Raw genomic sequence first — 20,903 nt, 5'->3', positions numbered from 1 at the left:
TTAATAGGGCTTTTTTTTTTTTTTTTTAAATGACCCCCTTTCAAGTGTAAATATGTAATAATTCTACCCGAACAAGGAAAATTAGCAACCCAATCGGCAGAATAAAATGTTGTTGTCGTTTCAGATATCATTTTTCAGTGCTGTGAGCACAAAGCCAAAATCCATTCACCTCAGCTTTATTGGGGGGGGCATCACAAAGACCAGTGTCTTAAAACAAAACTGGATGTGCATATCTAAATCTGCATAGCTAACTGCCAGTAGTAGGAGATGAGAAAATGTCTCATACTGTATCTTTGAAATAAATGTAAACCAAGGTATGTTATCCTGCAATAGTTTCCAGTAGAGGGCGATATAGTACCAGTTAAAGAGTTTTCATCTCACAGATGGTGATCAGTCCTCAAAGGCAGAGAGGATGTTGACACATTGTCTGTGTTTGGATCCACCTCTCACTACTCAGGTACTTGATGATGTCACAATACTCAGAGTTTTGTCTCATAGAAAGAAGCATTTCAGTTTTTCTGGGTTTTTGAAGAAGTCTAGCTAAAATGTAACCCTTTAATGCATGGTGTCCACTTCTGTGTCCAGATATTTGGAAGCCATTTTTAACCATTTAAGTTGGAGCACCATGTCTCAGTCACCAGGTGGTGAATCTGCAAAGCCTTGCCCACAATTCCAGTTGATCATTATCCTTGTATCTTTTTGTCATTTGGACACATGGCATCATGAATTCACAGTGGCAGAGGGAAGACGAGAAGCACCAAGTACCATTCACCAACTGTATAAAGAGTGATTCAGGAATAACTGTTAAATCCTCTTATTCTCAGAAAACCAGACAGGTAAAAAAGTTCTGCTTAATGATATAATTCATACTTGAAAAATGAGATACATGAGTCTACAGATTATACCCTTTAGTGCATAACACATTGAAAAAAAGATTTAATTTAATAATTCATGCATGAAAGAGTTAAAATTACTGTGCCAACACTGATGTCCAGGTCTTTTTTTTTTTTTAAAGAATATTTATTACACATGAGATGATTTTAAGTTCGTATGTTGATTTTCTGCTGCGGTGCTGCAGTGTAGGAGGTCCTCTGCTCCTCCCTCTACATCTCATCATCATTTAATGAGGAAAATCACAGAAGTAATAAATATCTTTCACCTGGATTCACCTCAAGTTTCCCTTATATACTGTACTCTGAATAAAATACCAATTACAGCTTGCATTACAAGGACACAACAGACTACACCTCAAAAGTTATCAAAGAGTGTGTGAGTGTTTCAGTGTTTGATTGCAAAGACCATGATATTTCATTTATTCTACATGGACATGATGAGGATTCAACATCACATTCTCTTCCTCGGTCAAAGGTGAGGCTGTGAATACTCTGTACGTATAGATAGATCATCTGTAAATTGGTACATTTGAGGACAACATCTTGATTACAAACATGAATATCTCAACACTGCATTGAAAGTACAGGACTAAATGCGTACTTGAGTTTTTTCCCCCCTTCTTGATTACACAGTTTCTTTCTTTCTTCTACTGTTTATATAAAGATAAATACTGTAATCCAAATGAATGTCCTGCACACAATACAGTATGTAATGACAGAAAAACAAGATTTGGTATCGAGATGCAGACAGTGCAGAGCTTTATTCCCAACCTACATGCCTCAGGACACGTACACTTGTGCTGTAACGTCGTCGTCCCTGATGTGTTTAGTTTTCGCCCTTGTCCACGAGCAGCTTGTTTATCTGAAGCACACAATGAGCGGCCCCCTCAGCCCATGTCCTCCGTCCTTGTCATAATCACTTTAATCTGCAGTAAACTGTCCCACTACTTTATATCTTTATCCCACAGATAAGAACACTGGAAAACTACTCTTCTCTCTCTGTCTGCCTGTCTTCCCCTTGTTTATTTCACTCTCTCTCTCACATACACACTGTTTGCAGCCACACAATCAAACTTAACCATCGGGTTGAGTTGGATGCAGATGATGGAAGAAGAAGGACAAACTGCTCTACTGGTACCGTAACATGAGGGATCCAGTTACACTATCCGAGGAAGTTTATGAGTGAATTCCCATGTGAAAAAAAGAAAAGAACAAGAAGATCAGGGCTGTTTTAAGCCTCCTTATCAACTCCAACAAGTTTGTCAGACAGTCACGGCATATTGGAGCACCGACAAAGGCTGTCTTTGTGGTCGGGGTTTGGTTTTTCCCTCATCTGTTATGAAGATCTGCTTGTTTTTCAAAGCATCATTGGCCACCTTGAAGAGCACGACGACGGCTACACGACCACACTGCTCACTGCACCTCACAATCAGATCCCTAAATATATAGACAAAGAAGATAACCCCTTCAGACTTATTGGCATTTAAACCTGCTTTATGCTATAATCCCAGAAAATCTTTATGTAGCTATGCAAAAACTATAATCAGAGTACATAGAGGAGGAGATAAGGCAGTTAAATTATGCCCCTCCTCACTTCTTTTCATCATCTACCTGCCAAATCCAGTTAATCCAGGTGCTGCAGAGACAGATTTAGAGTCCATGTGCAGGGATGAAAACAGACAAGAGGATGGTGTTTTTAAGTCTCCTGTGTTTGTGAATCAATGTACCGTGTCTCCCTGAGCCTGCGGAAGTGCAGGTATGACAATGGCAAGTGCAGAAAATAGTAGTTCTTCCATAACCTTCAGTGTCACCCTTCAACTGGCTCCTTTATCTGATGAACGTGTTTGTAGAAAGACTCTGAGAGACGCTGAGAGAGACTGTCAGATTTTCAGTGCCGTCAAAACAGATGCTATCTGCCCTCTTCATGTCTAATTACCTGTTTACTCCAAGGGCCCAGAATGAATGGCGCAGTAGATAAGAACTCACTTAAGCTTGAGGAAATCATCAAGATTTAAGTAAGGTAAGATACACCACAGTGTTTCAACTTCTTCCGTGTTTTACAAGTTGATTCATAAATAGAATGACACTTGCTTGAACAGGAAGGTTTTTCTCAAATGAAATCTCTGGAAAGGACAGCTGAGATGAAAACTCCACAGAACAGTTCCAAAAAATGTGAGGAATGATCTCCTAAAAACAGTAAGTACAGTACATCCTCAGTAAGGATACAAATAAATAAATAATAAGATAATCTCTTGGCACTTGTTGGCTTGTACAAGTCAGACAGGTTTCAGGTGGCGTGAGAGCTCTTAAATCTTCCCTCCTATCAATTCCATCAGTCCTCGGCTCACACTTTGGTTATATTACTACAAACTTACCCTTCTTAGATATGTAAAGCTCTACAGTCAATCCTGCAGGCCATCTTATCAGCTCTGTTCGGCCCTGTTCTGGGTCACTGGTTCTCTCCACAGCCACCACCCCCACCTTCCAAAATAAAAGTCAGGTCATGAACATGAATGTGATACAAGACATTTTTAGAAATGTCAGCATGAAAGGTAGTTTATGACATGCACAAATGTGAATGCATCAGTGCTTTGCAGAAACATTTTATCTGGCGACTGACACAGTGACATGCTTCAAGATATGTGTTGAAAACTGTTTTATTTTTATTTATTTTTATTTTCTACAAGATCCAAATAAATGCTGAAACACATGATTCAATCATGGACTAGTTCCTTGTCTGGCTAAAGGTGTACACATCTGTTTAGTTTATCCACCAGTTGGTACTTTATGAATCATGCATGTGTTTGATGACAGATTGAGACTTAATTAAAATCCCAGGGGTCATCGTCAAAAAAAGTCAACAGTGTTTCCACAGGCTATGTAAACTAAACTACTAACTCTTAGTAGTTAAGTTTACATAGCCTGTGGAAATACTGCTGAATCTTTTTGATTGACTATGTCTTATTATTTTTCTATTAAAAGTATTTCATTTTTTTCATTTTTTATGTATCGGCTGGCTTACATCCCTTTGTAAAAGTACAAGAAGCAACAGTAAGGTGTTGTTAACATCAGCTCTAAAGTTATTGGCTAAACACAAAGATCCTATACAGCTCTAGCACAGAATCTCGGGTCTTCATCAGACTTGGATTAGGCTGGACGAGCTGTGTCTTGCCATTATGTTTGAATATTTATATATTGGATTCTGAAAATGGTAATGCTGCAAGAACGTCGCATATCAGTGGAAGGTAAGGCTGTCCACTGAGAGCAAAAACATTGTTGTTTAATCTGCAGCAGCACGTGTGAAGACTTAAATGATTGTTATTATTCATAGCTTTTATAATGGAGAAAATTACTCATGTCAGCAGATACATCACAATCAAACGCTGTTGGCCCAGAAGGCTGAGCCTCGTGATGAAGGAGGCAGTGACCTCAGCTGTGAAGGGCAGGGCAGCATACTTCTTACTGTACAGGAGGCCATGTGACAACAGATAGAGACGACTTCTATATTCAAGGCATGGATACTATCAGTACACTGGAAGATAACAACATGCATTCCATATCTACCTGGTTGATACCCAGGACATACCAGCAGGTGGTTGATCTACCCTTTTTTAGGTTATATGCAACTATGATGGGACCAGATTATACAGCCTCAAGTAATGAGCCCATAGGTGCAGTAAACAAGTCAGAGTAAAAGATGTATAAAGCCTGCAATACATGTAGACATACCTTCATAATTTGTTTGCATTTGAAGGTTTCAGTGCATTTAAAACTATGTCTAGCTACACTTTTTATAGCATGGTAGACAGAATATTTATGGAAGAAGCCATTTACAGTGATTCATTGTCAGGACAGTTGATCATTTTGCTTACTCCAATATCTGAAACTAGAATCTTTTCGTTTACATCTTACATTCAAGATTTGATGTAAAAAAAAAAGCATGTATCTTGCAGCACATTTAAAAGGGCAAGTGTGTAGGATTTAGGCCAGAGATATATTTGCTTTTTGAAGCACACTTTCGTGTAGACAACCGGCTGAGCTGTGAACGTAGTTGTTCTCCGGTGCTTACTGACTCCTGACCCTGTCACATCCCTTTACTGAACATATACTGCTCCTACCGTTCATGGTGGCAGTGAGATTTCAGATTGCAACCAAGCATATTAGAGAAACTACAGTGGCCCCTAAACATGAGGAAAAATGCAAAAGGCCCTCTCTAGAACCGGTGTTTGGTTTATTGGTTCTGGGAGAAAACATGGCAGTGCAACATGACAGACTCCGTGGAAGTTAACTGATTTAATTTTAATGAATATAATGTTCCATTTCTGCCAAGATATCCCCCTGAATCCTGCACGTTGGACCTTTATGTTGCATCAACTGTAGTATGCAACCATATAATATAATAAAATGAACAAAATGTAGCTGTGATCACATTTTCCCACTAAGTTTGACAATGGAATCACTGAAATGGTTTTCAGAGGGTCTAATAGAAAATCCTCAAGTCAAAAGTATTTGGATTACATACATTATTTTTTATGTAATTCAAAAATGTTAGGTTATTTTCATGAATAAACAACACCAGCCACTGAGCCTTGTGTAACGGTGTTAGATGGTATTCCAATTTCTTACCCCATCACCTTCTTTTACTCTCAGTTGGCCTCACTCAGGGTACTCATGTCAACAAACAGGTCGTGTTACTATAATAATCACATGCATGAGCCACATGAGGGCCTTATTGTTTCATGCCACAGCGCCACAAACAAAACTGGCATCTTCTAGTTAAACTTGGCCTTTAAGACAACACAGTCTTTTTATTCCATGTGTTCCTGCAGTACTTGCTGTAAAACTTCATTATGTTGTTTGTTTCTTTTCTGATTATTCTTCTCTGTTGCATCTTATTACTTTTTACTGCTTCAGTCATCCAGTTTTCACATTTGGATCATGATTTGTCTAAAACACTATTATCTCTATGAACTCATCTGTTTATAATTTTTCTTTGACTGCCACACTGACTCATTTTAAACTAAATTCCTCAAAAGATCTCACACGACAAATTGCGGTTTCTTAGTTTCCTGCTGTAGCTGTCCTCAATCATGAAGTCACCTAAAGAGCAGTTTATCTCCATGTTTTCATCAGGTCAGCGGCTCTTTAAGAAATCAGATCTCATTCTTCAGCCCTCATTTACAACATCACCCGCATCTCCGTCTAGTCTTATCTTCTTATGCTGTTTTATCGGAGTTTAACTCCACACGGATAGTTTAAATGTCTCCAGTAGAAAAGAACAACATGAAGAGTGTCACTCTTAGCATGTAGTTTATGCCCAACTAACAGACTGAGAGTTTCCCCACTTTCTTTACATTTTGTTGTACTGTTATTTTTCACAACACACTTTTTAAAGTTGGCTGCAAGTGTAATTTTCACACAGAGATTTAAAGAAAAGTAGAGTGTATCAAAATTAATTTAATAATGAATTAATCAACAATGCTACAGCTGACTTCATCATGTCCATTACCACAAGATTTATATGATTTTTTACAGCATCATTTTTTTCTTAAAGCATGAAAAATAACAGAATGTGTTCATGAGCAATGTGTTCATTGAGATGGTAACACATGAGTTTTAAAATCAGCGTCAAATAACAAAGAAATCAGCTTTGATAGTCAACATAGAGCCTTAATATCAAGGATACTAAACATATACTTTATAAATTCAAACATCATGTCAGTTTCACCATAACGTTGGCGCCCAGGGGCCGCTGTAGTCCCACAGGTAGGGTCTGTATTGATAAGCTTTACAGAAGGAGGTGATCAGTGACGATCTGACCAAATCCTCTCTCAGCCCAAGTCCCTCTGATTTGTACACGTCCTTACAGAACTCTGATGCTTGCTGCTTTCGTTTCGTCTTGTACCTCCGGTTCTGAAACCAGATTTTCACTTGGGTCTCGGTGAGTCTTAAGGTGCTGGCCAGGTGAGCCCTCTCTGGGGCAGACAGGTATTTCTGGTGGTTAAATTTCTTCTCCAGTTCGAGCACTTGGAGGTGTGTGAACGCAGCTCTGGAGCGCTTCTGTTTCCCTGTGGAGGAGGAATTGTTGGACTCTGAGGAGCTGCTGCAGGACGCGTCCAGAGACTCTGTGAAGAACAGATGTGACAGGGTGACAACTACTCTATTACAGTCAGTCTGGTGTAATCTGCATATCAGGCTGCGAGGTTGTGGCTCAAAAAGAACTTCATAAAAAGTAGGACGAATACTCGTTTTTATCCCCTTAAAAACTATATTTTTTATACTATATTGGTACAACTTCTCACGATACACACCTATTATTTATCCCACAAAGATTTATTCAATCTTCTAAAAAGTTATTCTATTAATTAAAGTCAAACACATAGAATTTATAGTTATCTATCCATCACAAGTCAACGGGAGCTCACCTGTCTGCACTCCAAACGCTGTCTCCTCAGGGCACAGCTGCTCTGACAAACACTCTTCTTTCCACTGTGAACATCTCTCCATCTTCCCCAAACAGCATTTTGCATTAAATCTTCTGCTGTCCTTAATGGAGAGGATGTCCTCTATGAGGAAGGAGGTCAGAGGTTTGACTGCGTCAGACATTTCCATCCAGTATATCCACAAATCAGGGGCCTCTCAGTGACTCAGGGCTGCAGCAGGAGTTGAAGCGGTGTGTCTCCTCACTCACTCACACGGTGTGAATTTATAGAAGAGCAGAGGCGGGCTTACCCTGACTGCACCGACAAGAGAAGGAGGCGGGACACAGACAGCCGGCTCTACTTCAGCTTCTGTAACTGTCACTTGTTTGCCTCCTCAGATCAACATGATGAGTTTATGAGATGAAACAACAATTGTGTCGTATCAAAAAATGTGCTATGCTTCGTATTATTTATCATTTGAATGCATATAACATGCCTTGGAAAGAAAAACGTATGCAAAATGTATATACTTTAAACTGTACATGTTTAAACAATATACATATATACATTTTATATGATTATAGTCCCTTTTTACACAGATTTTATACAGTACAGTAATATACACTCAGCTATCGGTTCATAAAGTACACCCACTTAAAAGCAGAGGCTGTTCGGGCGCTCCAAGCAAGAAAAATCTGTTTGTTTCACCTGGTATGTCATTATGTGGGTCCTGTGAATGCCTCCTATTGGCTGTGGCCACTATATATATAGATGGCTCCATATTGTATTGTTTGTTGTGTGGAGCTCTGATGAAGACCTAATAGTCGAAACATCTTGTTTTCCAAGAACACCCGACACAGTTTTGTCCCTGTGTTGTGTTGCATAGAGCAACCAGTCATTCTCTTGTCTCTACACCCACCTAAACTAAGTTCAGACTGAGACAGCAGCTCTGCAATAAATCCAACCTTCATGAAGGTTTTAGTGTTACAGTTACAGTTACTCCACCTCGCTAAACTCATATGAGGGTAATTTATTTGCCAAAAAAGACAGAAACACTCAGTAAACAACGATAGATTTGATTGCTTACATTTCTTTTTCAAGTTTCTATAGATATCATGACAATAATGTTATTGTGAATTGTGTGACAGCCCAGGATCCCTTACTCTTTGTCATTTGTCACAATCTGAACATGGTGGGCAGAGGAACACTGTGCAGGAAGTTTGTCAATTAAGGAATTTTAAGGGATCTTCTTTTTGTCATTTTGCATCTCAACAATACAATACAATAGGTTTCTGTTTTCACCCGTGGCCCAACATGAAGATTCAGTTTTGGCCCTCGGCGGGGAAAAGTTTGGGCATCCCTGCTCTCGACCAAACATCGAGGTCTGGAGTACAAACATAAAACACAACAGCAGTAAAATGGCAAACAGCCAGAATAGATCTTTAGCACAAATGAAGTCATGTTAAAAGAGGCAGAAAATGCACTTAGATTATACGATATGTTTTGTACGCTGTAGTTGAATCCCACATTTTGCACACTTTATGATCTCCTCACACAATATATAATCTAAATGAATTTTATGACGCACAAAATGAGGTAATAAACTTGTATCGCATAGACTAACAATGTATTGTCATAAAATATTTGTGCTTTAGAGTTTTTTTTCCTCTTATATATCACATAACAATGGGTCCTCAAAGAGGGATCAGCTTCTAAAATCCTCCAGTAGACACAATGTAGGTGCAGACAGGGATAATATTATAGTATATGTTGGATAATTTAATGTTATAGTCACTAAATAGATTTGTGTCTGAGCTTCATGCCCCCACCAGCGCAGTGTAGTAACCCTGCAGGAGACAGCAGTAGGAGGGAGGGTGGGGGTCAGACTGGGTGGGTGGTCGTACCTACTGGGGCACTAATGACTTGGACACATTTAGGCCGGCTCCTGCACGGACACAGTCGTAGCTCGGTGGCTGTTTATTTGTTGTTCTCCGTGGCTCAGCCTGACTTTCTCTGGAGGACGAGACGTTTACTAGCAGTGTCTGTGCTCCTCTGGGACTTCATGCTTCATTTGGAAACGCATGAACGTAGGTATGATAAACATGATCCTCTCCGTGCTCCCTGGCCCTGCTGACTCCTCCAGCTTCCCTGGCACCAACCACACACCGAGAAGTCACCAACAGTCTCTTACATTGTTATTGCTTTAATTAAACTTTCTGTCACCATGTTTGAATTGATTTTGTTTACTATGAGCAATATGAATATATAAAACCACATTGAATGATGTGAAGTTTACTATGTTCTGTCTGAGGCTCCTCTTAAGCATTAGCTGCTGTCTTGTCAACACGGCATTAAGATCATCAGGATGATATGTTTCACCTTGAGTTCTTTGTCTGTGACCATCTGTCTGCAAAAGTATGTTGAACTGTAAGCACAGAAGGCTTTTATCCGTCTGTCTAGACAGTTTTTCTTCCTGTTTTTAAAGCCCTTGTGTGTATTTTTGGATCATACAGCACTGAATATGGACTGAAATGTAAAAGGAAGGCTTTCAGTTTGAAGAAAGGGGTCATTTCATCAAAAATATGTTGAACACATGCTTGGATGTCATCAAAAGCTTTGTAACCTGGCTGAATAAGAGCACACATGCACTCAGGCAACAAATCAAGGCCAGAGTGTCTGTGCTATGCTGTCATCCTCTGCCCTTATTCTTTGACAATCCACATGATTGCTCTTAGTCGAAAACAATTACATTTCCTTCTATCTATTGTGTCCTGAGCATTCATTCGGCAGATATTTGGCTGCATAGTTCTGCATCAGATGTGACACAGTGGAACCTCTGACCTTTTAGCCCGGGGAGGCGTTTGTCTTCCACATTACATGCTTTGTGGTGACAATGTTTTCTTTGAGCCACCGAAAGTTGCTGTGCCATCAATCTTCTGTTGTTTTCCTGCTATTTCTTTGTCTGACATGACGAGCGGCGAGACTTTGTCGTAACTGTAGATTTGTATCATCAGCATTATATAATGCAGAAACCTGCACCTGCGTTATTGCATTGTTATTGCCAGTCACAATGTCTTTTTCTTGTTGTTCCTGCAGTTGAATGTTTGAGCTTCTCTGTGCAGAATGATGTTTGTGCACTAGAAGACTGTTTTCACATTCATTGTAGAAAAGACGGACCTATGAATATGATTTGTGACATCATAAATTTTGTGACCTCAAAATGTTTTTTAACTTTTTTTAAAAAAGCGCTGGTCTGCTTCCGTTGTTTAGGACAATGATGCAAAACTGTCTTGCTTTGAAACCCCAGAATTATTTTGTGGACCACGAAACTTCACCCGACTTTCCATCTGCATGGAGGTAAGTAGATAATGAATGAATTTAATTTTGGGTGAACATATCCCTTAAACTTGAGAAAGGAAAAATATTTGCATATTCATATGTTCTGTAATATTTAGTGAGGGACTGAGGACAATACAAGACAACGTTTTAGGAAATAGAAAAAAGAAAAAAATACAGAGACAAAACCAAAAAAAGACAAAAAACAAAACAAAAAAAAGGCAATAAAGGGTGGTCAAGGAGTCAAGGATGCGTCAAGGAGTGTATTAAAAGGGATACATTAGATTAGAGCTCTTCCATTGACAAATATCTGTGCATTCATGTACAGTACATAACTGTATATCCATACCCTCTCTCCAGGGAATATTTAATTGTTCCTAAAGGAAGTGGGACTGAAAAGATATCATAGAGCAACAGTGCACAAAATAAAACCCTCTAATCTCCCTGTCCCCCTTCACTCAGTGTCCAATTCCTTCTTAACCAGAATATCATTTTGTAACTTATAGAGCACAGGACTCTAACATGCTACAACTGCTGCCTACCTGTTTCTACATGGCACAATAAACCGCCCACACGTTATTGTTGTCTCAGTATAATATGCAGCAGAATTGTATACAGTATATGTAATTAGGGGTCTCTGCTTTGTCTCTCTATCAGCTAATGGGTCCTTGACCTGAAAATGTTTGGCAGACCGCTGCATTAGAGGGTTCTTATTGCTTCAGGGCACATGAGATTTAAGCTGATTCAAACTCTCTTATCAGGAAAATGGTTTAATATCATGTTGGCATAAATGAGTTTTCTGTGTCACATGTGGTTTTGAAATGTCTTCCACCAGAGGGAGCTTTAAATCCACACATCAGGCCCTAACAGAACAAAGCCAGCAGCCACTTCAAACTACAGGAACAACCTCACCATGAGCTGTTTTTTTACTAAAGGATTAGTTTGATGAGAGTCTGATTGTGCTCCATCTTCAGTTATCTGGATACACGATTTAGCTTGTTATCAGACTGGCTTTTGAAGGTTACGTTACACAGTCAGAGACATGTCTGCCTGTCTGAAGCTGACGTAACTACAGAGTTAGGTTTTGAGTAAACTATAATGAGTCTTTCACTGATGTCCGGACTCACGTCATCTTCTATTTAAACTGACCCTCATCACCACAGTGTAATCAAGCATCTTTATTATGGGATTCTTCTTTCATTCATCTTTCTCTCTCTCTCTCTCTCTCTCTCTCTCTCTCGCACACACACGCGCAGACACACACACACACACACACACACACACACACACACACACACACAGGAGCAACCCACTTTCGGCCCCATTACCACCTCAATTGCCCACTCTGTTTGTAATTAACCCCATCTGCCTACCTGCACATTACAACATTTGACCAAATTCTCAAATTGTATCAGAAATCACACACTAAAACTGCACATAAGCTCATTTTTGTAATCTAAAAACCAGATCTGGGATTCGTTAGCTCTTTTACTACATCATCCTGTCTTGTGTCTACAGATTGTAGTTTGTAAAAGTTTTTTTAATTACACCAATAATGTAAATTCTTCTCAGAACTTTTGCATATTTGTGTCTCAATGTCAGTTTTAGGTATTCTGCATGGTTAAGAATAAACATGGACTAAAACCATGGACTTTGCAGAACACACCCACCATTAACATAACTGATGCAAAGTGTTTTTTCTCTGACACACACACACACATATACAGGGGCATTATCTGATCTGTTGAAGTGTCTCTGGTCTCCTCTCTGTCTGCAGCTTCTCCCTTATCTGTGCAGAGGTGCTCCTTCACCTCCTCTCTCCTCCCCAGAGGTGTTTCTGCTCCTCGGGCCCTTGAGCCAAGTCTCCATGTGCATTAACAGCGACACACACTCAAGTGTTCCTCTGTTCATTCATTATTTGAAGGTAGGGGCGTGTGTACCGCATGAGCCACGCATGATCGATTGAGACATGCTCCATGGGACTTTCTTTTTTTTTTTTTATTACAATAAGCTTTTGATTTAAATCCCCTTTTAATGCCATTTTCTGCAAGTCAACATTTAATTTCTTTCGGGTATAAGTTTAACAGCCAATCGGCAGCATGAAATGTAATTAAACAGGTCAGAGTGAGTGCGGTATCTGCGGGGAGTGACAGGTCGGACTGGAACTGTTTCCCGTTTGATTGAAAGTTTGAAAAAGTTAAAGAGCCACTCTGTCTGCGGGTTTGTTTACCAAGCAAAGCTCCGGGACAGGACAAGCTCTCCGGCCTTATCAGCGGATTTGTGAATGGGACAATAATGAGGTCAGTTTGATAGAGCAGCCCTGTCAGGTCAGATGTCAGCGCGTCCATTAGCTTTTTGATGGCTCCCTTTGATAAACTGCACAGACGGCAGCTCCACAGCCAATTACCAAAGGCTTTCTAATCAGGTATGTGGATTTAAATTGGATATTTAGAGGGAGATTACACATTTTAACTGGGAGTGATGGATCTAGACATTTTGTAGAATTTGATATCATTTAGTTGGTGTTTATACATTATACACCCTTTAAATAAGCTATGCTATTTAGTTAATTTATATATTAATGTCTTTTATACGTTTTATTTTCAACAGGGCTGTAGGTACAGACTTCCAAAAATATTCCACCTTCCTTCCATAGTAAGCTAAAATAGAAATATAATTTGCCTGATATCATATAAATAGAATAACCAAAGGATTTATTCTTATCCTATTGAAGCAAATTAATAGCATAGAAACGTATTTTGTAGATTATTTGACATTAAGCATAAAATCACACGAAGTTTTTGTAATCAGCAGTGTTGTAAAAAAAAAAAAAAAAAAAAAAAGTACCCAAAAGTCATACTTGAGTAAAAGTAAAGATATAATATGACTTTGTTAAAAGTGAAAGTCATCCATATAAATTTACTTGAGTAAAAGGTTTAAAGTATCTGATACTAAACGTGCACGCAGTAAATGTTAAGTATCAAAAGTAAAAGTAAGTTATACATATATATAGATGTGGTAAAAGTACACACATTCCTTACTGAAGTAAGTACAGATAGTTGTGTGAAAAAAGATAAAGGTAGGTAGGTAGGTAAAAGTAGAAGTACTGATTCAACTTCTTTACTCAAGTAGAAGTAACAAAGTACAGGCTCTGAAATGTAATCAAAGTATAAAAGTAAAAAGTATCCCTCTGAAGGACATTTCTTCCGGCCGTTTCTGGAAGACCTCACGTCATATTTATATAATTCAAAGACTATTAAACTTAAAGGTAGAATCAGATTTGTCCGAGCTGTCTCTAAACGCACCAGAAAGATAGTGTTGAGTCTCACTCCCAGGACGTCAAATACCGACCTTGTGGGCTGGTAAAGCCTTGTAAATAATCGATAATCGATAAGTAACAAGTCTGTTTTGAAAATGTAAGGAGAAAAGTACAAATATTAGTGTTAAAATGTTGGGAGTAAAGTAAAAAGTTGTCAGTATTTCCACATAAATACTCAGTATACAGTAGCGAAGTATTCGTACTTCGTTTCATCCCACCTCTGCATCTATTCACATATAGGTATACATTGTTTACTACAGGCTACTACCAATTAGTGGATGAGATATTCAGCATTTTTTGATGATTATCTGAATCAGTAGCCTATTCTATTTTTCATCCGATTTTTGCCAAATAAATTCATTTAAAAATGCACTTTGGATGTGATGCAGCAACTAATCTGCAAAGTAACTAGTAACTAAAGTTATCAAATAACTGTAGTGGAGTAAAAAATACGATATTTGCCTAAATTTAAAGTAGTGGAAGAATAAAGTAAAGTAAAGTGACATCCTACAAGTGTCTCATCTGAAAACAAACAGTACTCGAGTAAATGTGGCCTATTTAGGTACATTCTATCACTGGTAATCACTATAACGTGTTATATCTTAAATTCAGAATGTGTAGATATTTATAGTTTGAATATGTATAATCGATAAAAAAATAATCTACTTTTCAATGTGCATCAAACAATCAGCTGAACTTTTAATTTCACTTATTTCAACAAGAGAAAACTGGCAACACATACAAATCCTTAAAAAATATACAATAGAACATTTGACAGTGAGATATGTGATAACTTTGTGCTATACAGAGTTGAATTGTTTCAGTCACCAGCCTCTGACGCCCTGTAATGACGCCTGGAAGTGTCCGTGGCTGAAGGGCCCCTCGCTGTTTCCTGTTAGATCAACCAGCTGGTTATTGGACACAGCGGCTGGAGGTGACACACTGTGATAACTGCAGCCATACACGCTGCTGTTTCCGTATCCAAACACTGAGTTATAATGTCCGAGAGTCACGTTATAAGGAGCTGGATGTGACCCCGCGCTGCACAGCCTCCCGTCCCGCACCAGCACCGGCACCGCCACCCTCCTCGGTGCAGGTGCGAACCCCGCCTGCTCCAGAGACTTGTCCTGTCTTTGGCGCTTACATTTGTACCTCCTGTTCTGAAACCAGATTTTCACCTGTGTGGAGGTGAGTTTGAGGATGAGGGCCAGGTGCTCTCTCTCCGGGGCGGACAGGTAGCGCTGCTGTCTGAAGCGCCTCTCCAGCTCGGACACCTGGGACTGGGAGAAGAGGACGCGCGGCTTCCTGCGCGGTCTGGGTCTGTTTTTAGAGCTCCTGTCACAGTCAGGTGAACTGTCGAGACCGCTGATCTCTGCACACCAGGAGAGACAAGTCAAATCAAGTCAAACTATGGAAAACTTGGGCTAAAAACATCCAAAAGCTATTTATTTTATACATTTACACCAGTGATGACCAGTGTAACTAAGTATATTTACTGTACTTGAGTACTTCCACTCCACTACATTTATTTTGATAGCTTTAGTTACACGTTGCTTGGTAGATTTGATGCTGTATCAGAGCCAAAGCCCATTTTTATCTTTATTTATTTTTTTCATCAATCGGATTAAAAACACAAAGATTCCGATCATCAGAAAAAGATGAATATTGGATCCAAAAATCCGCCAGCTCGATTATCGGTTAACGATAGTGAACTGTATAAAGATGGGTGTAAACATGTGTTTAAATGTACTTAAACTCCTGATAATTAACTACATTTATTGCCAGAATTTTACTTGTGATATTCAAGTATAATTATTATCCAATATTTTAAGACTTTAACACAAGTTATATTATGTGGGTGACTTTACCAAAGTTATATTTTTAACAATATATCTTTACTTTTACTAAACATGTTAAATAACTGTATTATTATTATTTAGAACTATTTATCTTTCGAAAAATACAATTAAAAATCATTTGAAGGAGTTGGATCTCATGTGTTTCTATACCAGCAATATCAAGGAAAAAAGAAAGACAAATCTCAGATTTGACATTATTTTTTCATTTGTATACTTTGTTGAAAGAGATCACAAGTTATTATTTCTCCAGCATGTTTAGTTTATTCTTATATTTCTATAAATTCATATAACATTAAAAAGAAAAAAAACACATAACCTACTTTATACTTCTGCCATATGTGTGAAACAATAGGAGTAAAAAAAAAAAATAATAATTTAATAAAACTGAGTTGGAAGACGTGAATTTGATTATTGTGACGTTTGACAGAATCGAAAATAGTTCTATTATTAATAGTTATTCACTTTCCCTGAGATCAAACTTGATATTTTAGTTAATAAGCAGCACATATGAGCCTTCTTCCCTGTGTACATCTGATTAACTTAAAAGATTGTAATATTTGATCACAGTTTCCAAATAATAATAATAATAATAAACCTTTATCGTTACCCTCACTGCCTCTTCTTGTTGATAAGTTTTTTTGTTTGATGGCAAACTATTTCAAATATCCGGACATCTCCGTTTATCTGTGTTTAATGAAAAGTCATGTTTGTTCATCATTTTTCTTTTGGTTTTCAAATTGAAAGGTTTTAAGAAAAGTAAAATGTTTTATCCCTGCTCTCAGCGTCCAGGCCCGCGTTCTGTCGGTCGGCCTAAACTGAAACAACCATAAACAGAGTGCATGTTCCTGGATCTGACTGCTCTGACTGATTATCACGTGTGCATCCTCACCCTGTTCATTCGTCTCCTCCTCTGCTGCTGCTGAGAGTTTCATCCCGGAGACGCACGGCTCAGGCCCGCAGTCATAAATGCTCCGGGACGCACCGTGCACGTGCTGATAGTGCATCGGAACAACCTGATCTGTCATCAGGAGTTCAGTTTCAAAATCATGATGTTGCTCCAGCTTCAAAATATCCTTCACCGAAAAAGGCGTCGTGGTGGTTGAACTGTGGTGCATCTCCAACATTTTCAGTCGAAACGATTTGGATCCTTTTTTACGCGCTGCGCACGAGCTGCTGGTGACGCTGCCGGACGTTTCTCTCAACTGACTGATGAGTGAGAGGCCCGAGGAGGTTTAAATCATTCAAGGGTCCAGCTACAGAGCAAGTAGAGATAGATCTGTCACCCCTCTCAGGAACACTGGCCAACACCCAGGCTTCTTCTCACCTTACACAGGAACACCTCACATCCTATCCACCCTCCTGTGTGTGTGTGTGTGTGTGTGTGTGTGTGTGTGTGTGTGTGTGTGTGTGTGTGTGTGTGTGTGTGTGTGTGTGTGTGTGTGTGTGTGTGTAATTAGGCGGTTTAATTAAGAAATGAGACTGTGAGTGCGAGTTTTTAATTACAGCATCCTACAGAACAATTCGAGTTATTAAAAAAAATGTAAAAAAAAGTAATGGTTTACTTCATTTTGAAGTCAGTATGTGGAAGAAACTTTTTGCTTACTGAAAAATATTTATTTTTTCATTTGCGCTTGATTCCAACCTGTTTTTCATAGATTTCCTGACATACTGCCAGTCAGACAAATGAAAGTTAGTTCAAACAAACGCCTTTGCATTGTTAGAAACCAGTGAAACTCTCCAGATTAATGAACCTGTTTGAAAAGCGGCTAATTTATTCATTGTAAACCCAAAGGCACGCCTCTGGTCAGCCGAGTAAAGCCACTTAATCAGCCTTGCAGGTCCTCGGGGGTTGAGTGATCTGAGGTGATGTTGAACAGCTTCACCATCAACATTGTTTCCCTGCCGCGTTATTAGTGTTCTCAGGCCACAACAAACAGTAACATTACACCTGATGTTGTGGAAGTGGAGAGGCGGCGGCGCCAGCCTGCGATGCTTGACTGAGGCCGAGACGCGCGTCGGTCCGCACAGACAGGAACAAGGACAGACACGGCCTGTCCCGCTGCAGGACACAAGGAGACAGATAGATACACTCACAGCCACTTACAGCTCTGAGCAGTGATTGACATGTTTGATATGCAGAGAGGGAAGAAGTGTTCAGATCTTTTACGCATTTAAATGCTTAACTCAGTATTAGCATCAGAAAAAAAGTACTAAAAGTAAAATAACTCCTTGTACAGAACAGCACATTTTAGAATAGTGTTTATTTTATTATTATATACATATATATATACTTTATAATTAATGATCCACTGATGTGTTCATTACTTTAATGTTGAGGATGGTAAAGGGTGTTTAATAACTGCTTCATATCTGCTGGGTAGCTTGTGAATTTTCCCTCAGATCAATATAGTTTTACCTTCATTGAAAATATTGCATCATTATTGAAATGAATCTTTAATGTAGCTGTCACTAAAGTTGACATATAAATGCAGTAAGAGTAAAAAGTCGAATATTTGCCTCTGAATGGTGGAGAAGAAGTATAAAATAGCAGAAAACTGGAAATACTCAAGTAGCTCAAAATTGTATATAAGTACAGGACTTGAGTAAACATACTTAGTTACATTCCACAGCTGCGGACAGGGGTGTTATTTAAGACAAACGGAGTAATAATAGATGACATGGTGAAGGATAAACCTTTATAATGAGGTTAACTGTAGGATGATTTAATGCATGAATTGTAGGATGGATCTCTTGATTAGTTAAAGGGGCACTATGTAGTTTTAAAGAAGAAATTCAAACTCAGAATTTTTATATTTTTTCAATATTAATGAGGTAATAATACAATTTAGGAATATGTATTTTTTCCATAACTGAATAAACAAGCTGTTCTCAGAGGAAAATAAGGTCCCAGAACACTGGTGAAGCTAGAAAGGTGGCAGGGTCCGCCATATATAAACAAAGTGAAACAGTATGAAACTGTGTTGTCCTTTAAGCTCAGTTTGTTTATTCAGTTTATTCAGTCATGAAAACAAAGAGAGTTTGTTTATTTAGTTTGTTTAGACATTAAAAATCAGTCGATGAAGATCTTCTGATTAAGATTTCTTCCCCAAAACCACAGAGTGCACCTTTTACACAGAAATGGATAATAAGTTAATTAATGTTAATTCACAGTGTGAGTGTGTGTTTTTCAGTGAATTATTTTCACTTAACTATATGGTAAACTCTGCTGTGCCAGTAAAGAGACGACACTCAAACTCACAACCAAAGAATGACTCTGCTGGTTGGTTTTAAGAACCTTCTACTGACTCATAGTTTCACCTGTTGAGTTTGCATCCTCCACAATGACAATGAAGAGTTAGGCTGGTTACCTAATTAAGGCCAATTACATCTCTTATCTACGGAAGCCCTAAAGGGCCATGCATTCATACATTTTATTTCCTCCGTTTTCCCGTGATAACGAGTTAATTTCATTTGTTTTCTCGAGATCTCGAGTTATTATCTCGAAATAACAACTGCCGTTTTCCCGAGATAACGGGATAATTATCTCGAGATAACGAAACTTTGTTTTCCCGAGACGATATACGATATCATTAATTTGAGATCTTGAGAAAACAAAACGATAGTGTAGTATATTAAATCATTGCAGGAAACATCATTCAGTGTAGCAATGTCAGATGAGCAGGAGCATATCGATCACCGCGTCACATATCTCTTCAATCAAGGCCTGACACAGACTGAAATAGCATTATGCCTTGCTATTACAGATAATATACACATTAGTGTGTGTAATCTAAAAAGACGGTTAGCAAGGCTTCAGCTATATCAGCGGCGCAATCTAAGTGAGCCTGATGTCGTCATTAACTACATAGCTGACCAGCTACGAGGTCCCGGGCATCTCCATAATCTCAGGCCTATCATATCACAGTCATTATCTCGAGATCTCGAATTAATTATATTGTTATCTCGGGAAACAAAGTTTCATTATCTCGAGATCTCGAGAAAATTATCCCATTATCTCGGGAAAACGGCAGTTGTTATTTCGAGATAATAACTCGAGATCTCGAGAAAACAAATGAAATTAACTCGTTATCACGGGATAAAATGTATGATTGCATGGCCCTTTAGGGCTTCCGTACTTATCAGGGTAAATTTGGCTGTGTTGGAGAAATAAGAAAAGAACTACATTGATTGAAATGTCCAACATGATATGTGTAAGTGAACCATAAAGGGTTAGGCGCTGTCATTAGCTAGCTGCTAATCTGAAGACGGGTTTAAAACTGTGTTGTCTGAAACTAAAACCACCCTCTGCTCTTTAAAGTGCTCCTGTGGTTTAATCAACAATAATAACCCAGCTGCTGGATGCTGTAGAGATCAGCAGCTCGCCACTAGAGGTCACTGTTTCTGTGGTTTTAACTTAAACCTGCTGCAAGCCTAGATCAGCCTCAGGTCAGATTCATACAGCTCAATAATTGTATCAATCAGATATTTCACTATTAATTACTACAAAGAGTTGTTAAGAAGCAGTTTTGTTGTTGTGTTTACCATTTTGTAGTTTGTTTCCTGCATTTGTTTAGTGTAGGAGAGCATGGAGCTGGTGTATCATGTCGGATGAGGTGTTGCTTCACTGCAGGCACATAGTATCCTTCTGTTTGCTGTGTGTGTTGTGTTGCTGTGTAGCACTTATGGTGGTCCTGTATGTGGTGCCACAACTGGATATTCAACAGCCTCAACCCACTGCCATCATTGTTTCAGTTTGTGAAACCAAATCTAGAAAGTAGCCGAAAAGATTTTAAAAACTCAGTATTAAGATATTTACTAGTCTGTAGTAATATGATATTATCATTTTGTATCTCGACTTACCATTTGCCTGTAGGGGAGAACTGGGTAAGACGAGCCACTTCTTACATTTGATTATTTTACTGCAAAATGAAAGAGTATTTGTTTCTAATAATAGCTACTATATATACCCCAGGTTGTTGAGTACCCATGGAAATGAATCCAAAAAATGTAGTCCTATGGCACATTTTACCCCACAATCTCCATTTTGACTAAACTGTTATGCTAAGTTTATGAC

The 20,903-nt window shown here is 38.7% G+C and overlaps 2 protein-coding genes across 2 annotated transcripts; both read right to left on the bottom strand.

Moving 5' to 3' along the window:
• Positions 1–6,617: 6,617 nt before the first annotated feature.
• Positions 6,618–7,505, bottom strand: nkx3-1 (NK3 homeobox 1). Its single transcript, XM_073467294.1, has 2 exons — positions 7,319–7,505; positions 6,618–7,018 (listed from the first exon to the last, which is right to left on the bottom strand). Exons 1-2 carry the CDS (start codon positions 7,503–7,505, stop codon positions 6,618–6,620), a joined length of 588 nt encoding a protein of 195 aa, XP_073323395.1.
• Positions 7,506–14,794: 7,289 nt separating this feature from the next.
• Positions 14,795–16,953, bottom strand: nkx2.7 (NK2 transcription factor related 7). The gene is made up of 2 exons (XM_073467232.1): positions 16,719–16,953; positions 14,795–15,342 (listed from the first exon to the last, which is right to left on the bottom strand). Exons 1-2 carry the CDS (start codon positions 16,951–16,953, stop codon positions 14,795–14,797), a joined length of 783 nt encoding a protein of 260 aa, XP_073323333.1.
• Positions 16,954–20,903: the final 3,950 nt, after the last annotated feature.

The sequence above is a fragment of the Pagrus major genome, chromosome 5 (genome assembly GCF_040436345.1).
Source record: "Pagrus major chromosome 5, Pma_NU_1.0".
Lineage (NCBI taxonomy): Eukaryota > Metazoa > Chordata > Actinopteri > Spariformes > Sparidae > Pagrus > Pagrus major.
This window is presented reverse-complemented; position numbering and strand designations above follow the sequence as displayed.